Raw genomic sequence first — 11,810 nt, forward strand, 5'->3', positions numbered from 1 at the left:
ATTATTATTATTATTATTATTATTATTATTATTATTATTATTATTATTATTAATGACCTCTCCTGCAGTGTTTATTTAGAGTTTTCTGCATTGGCAACTGGTTGGACTAGTTGACCTTTGAGATCCCTTCTAACTCTATGAAAACAGAGTAAGAAATTGGTTGACCTTGATGTTCTTTTCAAGTGTTTGGCATATGTTGAAGGGGATGGGGATACCATTTTTACTGGAAAAATCTGAACAGAAAATACAACTATGTTCAGGTGAATTAATGCATTTACAGAGGTCAGAAACCCTGGAAACCAGGGCTTCCAGTCATCTGAAGCTCTGTAACTGCATTTGAATGAACATGGTTACATTTCTCTGGATATAGAGCAGAATATAAACATTTTAATAAATAAATTATAAATAATAAATACAATTAATTTCTGGTCTTACTAATAAACATGGGGGGACTATGGATGGAGCCAAGAATACATATTTCCATTTCTCTTCACAGAGATTTTTTAAAAACAATGTGCAATGGGATCTTGAAGCACCTTTCAGACTAACTCAAAGAAAGAAGTTGGCAGCCTGAGCTTCTGTAGACTTGAGCCTAAATCCTCTGATGCATGTAGAAAGTAGGCTGAAGTCTATGAAAGCTCAAGCTACCAACCTCTTTCTTTCAGTTAGTCTTAAAAGTGCCACAAGATCCCTCTGCATACTGATTTTCCAGATGAACACAGCTATGTCTCTGAATGCTACCTTTCTTTAAAAAGTCATTAATGTCAGTGATAACAATAAGTTTCCATCTTTTACTGAACTGAGCACCCACGCTCAAACTTGTTTCCTTCAGACTGAGATTAATATTGATGGACAGTTTAATAGCAATGTCCTTATTTAATTGCAAGAATCTTCCAGGGTAATTAAAAATAGAATATTATCAGTATATCAGTAAGGCATGCTATAAATTCCAAGAAGCCAATCATGAAACCTGTAGTACAGTTGTGTGCTAAAGTGGCTCCTATGAAGAAGTACTACCACTTCATTCAAGTACTACCACTTCATTCAAATACATTTGTTTTTCTTAGCAGTTTTCTCTTTCACAGTTTAATAAGTCCTCTGAAGAAAAATCCTTCCTAGTATACCACTGCATAGAAGTAGAGCTCCAGTGAAGCTGTTACTGTATTATATAATATGCCAAACAAGTACACATCTGTATTTATTCCAATTTTTTTACTGTGTTTTATTACAAAATCTATGCAAATAAAATTTACTTACTGTTCCATAAAAAAATGTACAGACATGCCAGATCCAGTACAGCAAGATTTGCAAAGCTCTTGGATTTAATTTTGTCTTTTTTTGTGAAGTGGGAAGTTTCCTACTGTTGAGCATATATTTGCCAGCACCTTCCCACTACAAGCACAAAGAAAGAGAGGGAGAGAGAGACCCAAAGAAATCTGTTCAAGCAGGGTCTGATATTTTTTTAACCTGACTGAATCTTTATTAAACATGAACACAAGGTATTATACAGTACTGTACAGGGTTTAGCAGATATGCCTCACAAACATCTCTCTCAAACAATATCAAACACCATTTTGTTTTTTGAAAGAGCTGAACCATCTTTCTTTGCTGAAAATACATATCAGGACCTGATCTACCTGTGAATGGTATCACTACATCAAAGACTGCACTCAAAGAAATGTTTCAATATTATTCTTATGTACTTGCATTCTATAACCTTGAGTAAGAAAGCAGTCTCAAATGGACAGAGAAGCACAAATCTTTGTAACACATGAATGCTTAAATGAGGCACAGGTCAAGCTCATAAAATCAGCATTCCAAGAAGGGCATCTGCATATAGTTTCTATTCCCTGCCTATATTAGAGGTAGCTGTCTTAATAAATGTAGAATGTGCCCTTCCTGAAGACATCAACTTCATCTGTCATGATGTTAAGATATGATGGGGTTGTTTCTTTCACATTAGTTGGCTGGGTGCTCTGAGCTAACTCTGAATCAGTAGTATGCAGGCACTATATATGAAGGCTTGGGGTCTTGAGCTCCTGTCACAAGAATTTAACTGCAACTGATTTCATATAGACAAAAGGCATTGTAATTTGGGGAGAGGGGAATGGAGAGTAGCTAGGAAAGAAAAGGTTGGGGGGGGACCCAAAACAGAGAGCTCACAATCCAGATCATTCCTTCTGTCTGCACAAAGTGTAGACAAATATTTAACTTGTCCAAAGTTCTTACTAAACTCACATTCTCGTAATCTCTTGAGCAACAATTTCTCTGGGCCAGAGGCATCACTGATCAAAGTTTCCTACCTGCTTTGCATGTTTTGCCATCTTCCTGAAGCTGGACTCCAGTGGGACAGCTACAGCTGTAAAAGGGATCTCTTGGAGACAACAGGCACAAATGGGAGCAACCACCATTATTATCCTCACAGGGTGTATGAACTTCAGAAATCAAAAGAGAATAAAGCAATTAATGTTTAAAAATAAAAACAGAAGCTCAATTCTCTGTAGCAAACTGAACAGCCTTATTCCACAAATATGCAAGTATGTTCTTTTAATAGAAACAGCATTGAAAATAATTTAAATAATTATATTCCTGTGCGTATTGTATATCCTCTTAGTTATTACATTTGGTTGAATAACCTCTATCTCCCAGAATGCATTTTTATAAAAGAGATAGTAGGACATATTAAGCCTTAGCACTGTTCTTACATACCAAAACTTACTTTATGTGCACAGACTGCTTCCCCCTCCTAAGAACGTCCCTATTATCCCTTCCCTGATGTTCCAATTTAACTGAAATGCTTAAATTCAGTGTGAAGAATTGGTATGAAAATCTTTTAGAGAGAAATTCTTGCTTGGATTGACAGTGACGTTTTCCTTTATAGAACTCACACAACAAATTTCCAAATCCTAATCACAGTCCAGACTAAGTAGTTGGAAGTGCAATAGGAAATTTAGCACAATATGAATATTGGTAAAAATTCTGAAAAAACAAATGTAGATCTAATTTTAGTTGGAGAAGCTCAGTGTTTTTGCCAGCAGATTCCTTTAAAATGTCTTTGGTGGAATATCCCAAAGTCTCACACCCTAGTGTGGAGCAAAAATATGATCAGAGACCAATAGAAGATGCTAGGGACCTTAACTGATGTAAAGATTCCTCCCTTTCCTTACCCCAAGGATTGTCTGCAGAGCTAAAGTTTTAGGGTTTTAATGCTGTGCAGTGCTATTTTTAAGATTTGTATGTCGTCTTTTAATGAACTGTAATGTTTTTAACTTTATAACTGTTAAAATGTTTTAATTTATTTTATTTATTCTTTTACTGATGCTTTTGAATAGTCAATCTGCATTGTTTTTAAATATGCTGTTAGCCAACTTGAATCTCACTATTGAGAGAAAGGCAGGACATAAATAAATAAATGACTTAAGAATAAGAATACTAGTACCACATGCACATCCCTGCTGTGGCTACGTACATAGTGTCTCTCACATTTAGAATAACAGTATAAGCAGTGTTTTTTAGGCTAGATTTTAAGATCCCTTGGAAATGATCTAGTCAGATTTTGGCATGTAAAAGAAAATGCTATCAACAATACAGAAAAAGATAATAATTCAGGAATGTCAAGCAAACTAGAAGTTAATATTCTATGCATTCCTAGACTGTCATCTTATACAAGGACCATAATCAGCCCAGCAATATACAAAAACAACTTGGGGAGAGATGGAATCCAAATCCAATCCTAGTCAAGAGACAGTGGTATCTGAGCTATTTCTAGCAGATAGTATTTCCCTGTGCACCAGGTTTTCCTCACTACTGTCCAGAAATACTGTGACCCAAGGGTGGGACATTCCCTCAGCTGAGAGAAATGTCAGGAATTCAGAGATCACCACACAACTCTATCTGGAACGCAAGGACAAACTGTAGCCGTGCACATACCCAGTGCCTTCTACTGAAGTATTGCACCTGTTTCTCAGCTAGAGTAGATCCTAAATTCCTTTGTTTACTCCACTGCTGTTTACTGTCAACTTTACTATCCAAGTAAAGTCAGTACCACATACAGAGACCAAATCTTTTGGATTGGCTAAATTCTATAGTCAAGTAAATGAGGCAAAACTTCTTATTTTTATTATTAGCTTCCCAACATTTAGCATCTACAAGCTACATCTTCTTAAACAATTCAAAGCCTGCAAATGAGATCAGCCTGTTTTATTTGCTCCAACTTTTCCCACAAAACTTCGTCCGCTGATAAAGATGGAAATTCAGTCCAAGTGGAATAAGAGGAGGAATCCCTCTCCTGGTAATTATTATTATTATTATTATTATTATTATTATTATTATTAATAATTTGTATACCGCCCTATGGCAAACCAATCCGGGCGGTTAACAACAGTAAAATATAAAATATAACAATTAAAAACACTTTATCCCTCCCCCCCCTTAAGACAATATTAAACAGTATAACATATTAAAACACAATATCAAAGCATAAAAACAACAATTAAAAACTAAAAACCCTGATGTCCCTCTGTGCAAATTAACTGTGCAAATATGCTCTTTCTGCTGCACAGAGTCTCAACAGCCATGTTAAAAATTACAGCAAGAGACCAAATAATAATAATGATGATAATAATAATAATAATAATAACTTTGTAGAATTATTATTATTATTATTATTATTATTATTATTATTATTATTATTATTCTTTATTTATATAGCATTGTATATTCTAAATGAGATTTAGAATTACTCATTTAAAGCTACTTTTAGTTTGAGGGTGTTACAGATGTTCACTATTGACTTCCATTCTCAATTCTTGATAAAGTCTGTTTAGACGAGCAGACAAAAAGACCTGAAGACTATTCTGATTGAAGAATTTTTCATTTCATCGCATCTACTTTGTTTTTATGTTTGGCTTACGCTAGGAATCACATTTATCAGCAGTTACAGACAGTCTAATCGAAAGGCCTGGAAATCACTCAATGTTTTTATTTATAGACTCATGATTCCCAGCATTACATAATTATACATAATTATAGCACAGGGTTTCTCAACCAATCCTGGGATTCCAGGAGACATTGCTAGGGATTCCTCAGGAGATTATGGGATGGGGGTGCAAAATTGAGCTGTAGATATAATATTTTTTAATGCAGGGGCAGCAAGCATGAAACACTCTAAGTTTCCACCTGCAAAATTGCACTGAAACATTCCAGATCAGCCAATGACTTTAAGAGGAAGATCAGAGATTAAGGAAGTTACTACACTGGTGAAGAGGTCAAAGGAAGAGATACCAATGGTAGGAATGATTCTGTTTGTTCCCTCACATTCCAAACTTGTGAACTGAGAACATTCTAGCATTGTGTCAATATGGAGCAGAGAAATCATTTCAGGCATTCTTTTTTGAAAGAGCTGTGAAGTCTAGAATTTTTGGAACATAGTATTTAAAGCTGACATAGGCGGGTTACACACTGCCAAAAAGTACATGCTTGGCACGTACTAGGGTTAGGAAGGGGCGTCCATGGGTGCTGCCATTTTGAGCTAGCGGACGCTTAGCATCCACATGTCGCGGCGTGGAAATGATGCTGCAAGTGCGCTATTGGCACCTTGGGGCGTCATAACCGTGCCGCAAAAAGAACCTACTTTTTGCAGGTTCTTTTTGCTGCGCCGAGGAACTGCACGGTTTGTCCTCTGCGGTTCCCTGGCGCAGCAAACATGGGCGCCGGCAGAGCGCCCTTTTTGGGCGCTCTGTAAAGCACCATAGGCACCTACATTTCAGTCTAATCTGACATGCATGCCAACTAGTGCAATAATGGGAAGAATTTGTTCTTGCTCTGCCACAATTATGTGTGTTGTTGTTCCAAAACTCCACATTTAAAAACACTAATATCACCTCACCACATATAAACGAGAGAGAGAGAGAGAGCAAATAAATATGAAACATACAATACGGTTGTCTTTCTGGGCTCAAAACCTGGATGTCCATTGGCGAGTACAGTGAACTTAGTATTTCTCTCCTTTTCTCTCCTGTTCTTTTGTTGCAGGCATGAATGGAACGAGTTTGCCAATCTGTCCAGTAAAGTGTATCCCCAGCCAGCGTCAAAGCAAATGGGTGAGTGAGACTACCTTCCACGACTTTTTCCCTGGTGGGGGAAGGAAGTATTTTGAAAATAATTATATTGCAAGTATTTTGTGAGTTAATATGCAAATCCAAGAAGTTAACTCCTTAAGTGAAAATGTAGGTTAAAAAAATGCTAACTCCCACATAAAAGCACTCCAGTTTACCTAGGTCCAACATCCCCATCCCACTCAACCCTTTTCTCTTGTATTATCCAAAAGAGTAATATATGCAGCCATAAACAATAAGTCTCCTGTAACCATTTGCCTTTTTTAAGTCTTTAACTTTCATTTTTAATTAATGGCGATCCAAAGGTAAACCTACCATAGAGTTTTCTTGGCAGGTTTCCTCAGAGGGGGTTTGCCATTGCCATCCTGAGGTCAAGAGAGAGCGTGACTCACCAAAGTACCCAGTGGTTTCTTTATGTCTGAGTGGGGATTTGAACCCTGGTCCTAGTCCAATGCACAAAACACTATGCAATGCTGGCCCCTCTCAATGATATTTTGTGGTACTGACTATCAGTTTTGGTTGATGTGTACAAGACATCCTGGACTACTTTAATTAATTTATATTAACAAATGTCTTGTACTTTCCAAACTGTAACTTGTCCCGATAGGATTGGCTCCAGAGTATAGAATTGATTCAATCACCTTCCCACCTTTCACCCTGTAGAGATGAGGTAGAAATGGGTGTAGCTCTATTGGAGGAAAACAGGGGTCTGTTTTCCACTTGCTAGCCACTGTCAATGAGAGTGCATGGTCAACCACTTCAATTTTTATGAGTGTTCTCCCACTGTACTTGAACATTCTACATATGAGAATAAAATTTTCACATTAAAAAACAAAATGGATACTATGCTATGCTATGTTTACTAAGAGGTTCCCACTAAGAGATAATTCCACTTTGGGAGAATTTACAGGCTCAGGAATTTCTCACAATTGAAAAGGGCAGGCAGCCGTATTTGTAACACAGAGAATTTATTGCCACAAAGTTTAATTGATTTACCTCCATTAGAACTAAAGGGCAGTCAGGCACGAAAAGAATTTCATAATTTCCATTTATTGTTCCAAAATAAATTTAAATTTCTAGTATTATATATAAAAAGCAGCTGCATTTGTGAATGGAAACAAATTTGGTTATTGGTTTGTGTGCACAGAATATAGATATGTGATGCACAAGTTTTAATTACCATGTCCAGGGGTTTCTCAAAAGGGATGATAGTTAAGACAGGCTAGACTGACTATTTTATCTTAACTGACAGCAACATGAATCAGGAGAAGCCAACTGGAATTCTGATGCTAACTTTTTTTTTACATACCACATGGCAAATAACTTGCACTCCTTTCTAGGATTAATTAATCCTTTCTAAAAGTAATCCAAGACTAATTCTGCAGCTCTCAATTTTTTACAGAACAGAAAAGTAACTCTGAATCCTCAGCGATACTAGGTTGCTGCAGTCCAAAGTAGCAAAAGCTCTGCAATTTTCCCCAATCCAATCACCCCCCCCCCCAAATCCCTAGAGTTTTCACTGGAGTGTACAGTGATATCCTCTCATTCTCTACTGCCTCTGAACCCCATCTGAATGTGCATGTCAGAAACAGGCTCCAAAAGTAATGGAGACTGGAAAGATAAAAGTGATGTGCAGCTGCCCTAGTGACTGTAGTAGCAGTAAACAGAAGGCGACAGCAGAGCAGCTATTACGCTCCTCACAGTTTCCAAATGTCTCTGGCCAAATTTCCAACAAGCAAAGAGCAAGGCAACAATTCTCCATGGGAACTTTGTTGTTATTAACTGTCATTAAATCGACTTCTCCCTGTGGAGACCCTATGAATGAGAGACCTCCTAGTCACCCTGTCATCAACACCCTGCTCAAGTCCTGCAAACTAAACTTGGGGGAACATTTTGGCACAATTGTTCAAACCTTTAGATACTGTTTCTTTATATTTGCCACTGTTCATGTAGCAACTCTGGGTGCCACAGTTCCCAACAGAGGGGTGTCTCCTTATTGGTCAGGCTTTTTGCAGACTGGTTATTGCAATGGCTTTTTGGTATCAAAGGACTGAGTCCTTTCCTTAAAGTTGTGCTCTGTAGCCTAGTTCAAGGACAAAACAACCCCCTTCAGCCTCAACACAAAGAGTTCCTTTTTGTGAGTGGAAGGGGATATACATACTACCTTGAGTCCCATTAGGGGATGAAGTATAAGAAACAGTTGAAAGTACACCAGACATGGGAATGCTTTTCAAAAACAAATAAGAAAAGAAATTAAGAAGACAGTTTCTCCGAGCATTAAGAGAGACTTCTTTGTTTTGGATTTTTACACAGTCCAAGAATGTCTTTTCTTTCTCTTTTAAAAACTTATTCCTCTATTCAGTAAATTTAAGGAAGGCCAAAAGAGCCAAACCAGTTTTTTTTTAAAAAAAGAGATCAACATTTTATTCATACTGCCATTCTTTACTTTATGACAGTTTGTTCAAAGCAAAGATTTATATGGCATCATCTGATTTCTATAATGAATTGATAAACCCTTACGAATATTTAGAAATAGCACAGATGGGTGATGTTTTAAGAAAGCATAATAGAAACAAGAAGAGCTAGGCTAAACCACTAAGAAGAGGAGGAAATGCAGGTGAAACAAAACAATATAACTGAGGTCTGAGCGATATGAGTAACTTACTATCAAGGAACAAGGATGAAAGACAAAGAAATACATCTTGATATGATGCTACAAAGTCATCTAGCTGAAATTATTGTAGCTTAGTTCATTAATATATATTGAGCAAGATCTTTTTTTAAATGAAGTTGTAACCCAAACTTTCTGCCATCACTGATAAAACAAACATTTGAAATAAAATAGTAATTAAAACATCACATAAAAACAAATAAGCAAAAAATTACTAACAATAATAAAAAACAGGGCCAACATCAAGCAGTTAAACCCTTTCAGCCATAGATCTGATCATCTGCCAAAGGCCTGCCTGAATAAAGGTAATCAACATGGCTATCAGAGAGTTCATAAGCACCAAGAAAGAAAGAAAGAAAGAAAGAGAGAGAGAAAGAAAGAGAAATGTAGAATTTTAGCAATCTAACATTTATTTTACACATATACACAGACAAACATACCTGAAAGAGCCATCCAGATTTGCTCTGTGAATGAAACTCAGCTTTGCATCAGCCCAATAAAGCTTTTGCTCTTCCAGATCTATGGTGAGTCCATTAGGCCAATAAATGTCAGAATCCACAATTATTTTCCGAACACTACTGTCCATTCCAGAACGCTCTATTCTAGGTGTTTCACCCCAGTCTGTCCAATACATGTATCTGGAAATTGAAAATACAAGTGTTATTGTAAGGGAATAAAAACTGCTCTAAACGTAACCTCCTTATATTTTCAAAGGTAAAAGAAAAGACTATAAGAACATCAAAGGATTCTTTTTTAAAATGAGCTAGAGCTTTTCATTTGTCCTCTGTCTTTTTCTAAAGTGATTTGGGCAATATGCTGGGTTCTGAAATCAGCCCCAGGATAATGGTGTTGGCTCCTATGCACAAGTGTTGAAAATTGTTTCCTACTTTTTTTAGCTCTATGAAGTTTCACAATGGCACTGTGTGCTTACACAGATGATGGCTCTAGGCATTATATACAAAGTTAGCAAAGATTTTGCGAGGAACAAATGGTTACATGTAATATTCAATCTTTTAATCTACATTATAATTTCCAGTAGTCAAAAAAATCTTTTAGTGCAATTTAAAAAAAGTTAACAATTGATCTGGTTAATAAATCAAAGCAGAGGAACAATTTCTTTATAATGAACTTATGACTGGATCACTTAGTAATTAATTACCCTTTGGATGCCCCAATAACCCAAGTTCTCTAAGCAGAATACACAAATATAGAAAACATAAAATCAAGAGTATCAAATAAAGGAGTATATAATAAAACCAATAGTAAAGAGTATAAACCATGCACCAAAGAAACCCTTGCACATAATAAAACAGTACAAAGCTCTAAATTTATTTGTCAGAGTCCACCCTTTCCCTTCAGTGAGTTCAAAGAATCAGTGCACATAGCTCTCCTCCTTCTCATTTTATCCTCACAACTATTCTGTGAGGTGGGTTAGACCAAGAGCGTAAATTTGGTCCAAGGCTATCCAGTGAGTTTCATAGTTCAGTGTGGACCTGAACCTGGATCTCCCAAGTTCCAGTCCAACACTGACCACCACTCAACAACAGCTTCTATGAACATACGAAGATCTGAAGGCCAGGCAAGCCTCTCTGGCAAGGTTGTTTCACAGAAAGGATATGGCTACCAATTAAAAGGTCTTCTTATTATTTTTAGCCTCTTTCTTTGTTCCATTTGGTACCTTAGCAATAATCTCAGGGTCCAGGTAGGAAGATAGATGTGTCAGGATACAACCCTCAAGACAACCTGGCCCTAAGCTATTTAGAATTTTAAAGGGTACAACAAACATTCTGAATTGGCCAAGGAAGAGACTGGCAGCCAGCGAGATGTTAATGGACTGCCATAATGTGACTCCCAACAATTAATTTGGTAGTTATTATTGGGATGTTTTATCTATCTTTTTAACTTTGTGTGTCTTTTATATAATTTCATATTGTTTTATGTGATGATCGGAATCGCGTGTGTGTGTTTTAAATTACTGTTCTGTTTTTTAAGTGACTCCTTCTCAGAGCTACCTTTAGTCCCACTTTGGGAGAAAGGCAGCATACTAATGAAATAAATAAATACAAAATAAAAATAACCACCAAACTTAAAATAACATTCAAGCACTGATTAAATAGCCTTATATGTGTGAAAGACTAATAGACACAAGACATTTATGAGTTACAGGCACTATTGCTTACGTATCAGACTTCATGTCTGGTTTCAGTAACAGCAAATTACCTGCTAGTTGGCAGCCTGCTCACATTACTGCCACAAAAGCAGCTGTCTGATACTGTATATTAATGATAAATGCACTACTAGTAAAAGCAGAAAATGCACACTGAGGAAGATTTCAAACCCTTTCCCCCGAAAGTTAAGATTTCACAACAATATCACAGGGAACAACATAAATGCCTTTTATGTTTTTTAAAATAAATCATGCTTAGGTTTTAAAGCCTAAAAAGCCAGGAGTTCTTCCTTTTCAGCTGTAGGATATTTTTTCTAATGGTAAGCCCCCACCACAATGGCAACCGATGGAAGGGTAAGGACGCCACTGGGGCCCAGATGAGGCCTTTTTAAAAACCCCAAACTTGGTGAAAATGCTCTCATATCCCTAGAGACAGTGGTTCTCAAACTGTGGGGCAGGACTCCTGCGAGAGGGGTGAGTTGCTCAAGGGGGGCACGAAACTAGGGGGCCCTGATCCTCCTCCTCCTCCTCCCAAACTTTTTATGTGTAAAATGTACACACATGTTGAGTTAAATATTGAATTTACTTAAATAAAACCATTCCAATTTGAACACTGTTATTTCCTTACAAGATGTCCAAATATCTGAGGGGAATCCATTCTGGACCACCACCACCCTGATGAATAACAAAAAATGTGGGACCTCAAGTCCCATTGTTTACTATGAGAACACAATGTGTGTGTCTGGCCACTTGTGTGGCCATAATAATAATAATAATAATAATAATAATAATATCATCCTGCCTCTCTACAAAAAGCAATCAGGGTGGCTTACAAAGTTAAAATACAGTATACAGT

General features: G+C 36.9%; 1 protein-coding gene across 3 annotated transcripts in view; it reads right to left on the reverse strand.

Moving 5' to 3' along the window:
* Window positions 1–11,810, reverse strand: part of LRP5 (LDL receptor related protein 5) — a 165,335-nt gene that overhangs the window by 93,083 nt on the left and 60,442 nt on the right. For all 3 annotated transcript variants that reach the window (XM_042446572.1, XM_042446574.1, XM_042446575.1), the window contains exons 3-5: window positions 9,228–9,425; window positions 5,936–6,132; window positions 2,304–2,435 (exon numbers count right to left, since the gene is read on the reverse strand). In XM_042446572.1, the coding sequence (XP_042302506.1) occupies window positions 2,304–2,435; window positions 5,936–6,132; window positions 9,228–9,425 (527 nt within the window). The remainder of the gene's footprint in view (window positions 1–2,303; window positions 2,436–5,935; window positions 6,133–9,227; window positions 9,426–11,810) is intronic.

The sequence above is a fragment of the Sceloporus undulatus genome, chromosome 1 (genome assembly GCF_019175285.1).
Source record: "Sceloporus undulatus isolate JIND9_A2432 ecotype Alabama chromosome 1, SceUnd_v1.1, whole genome shotgun sequence".
In the NCBI taxonomy this organism is placed as follows: domain Eukaryota; kingdom Metazoa; phylum Chordata; class Lepidosauria; order Squamata; family Phrynosomatidae; genus Sceloporus; species Sceloporus undulatus.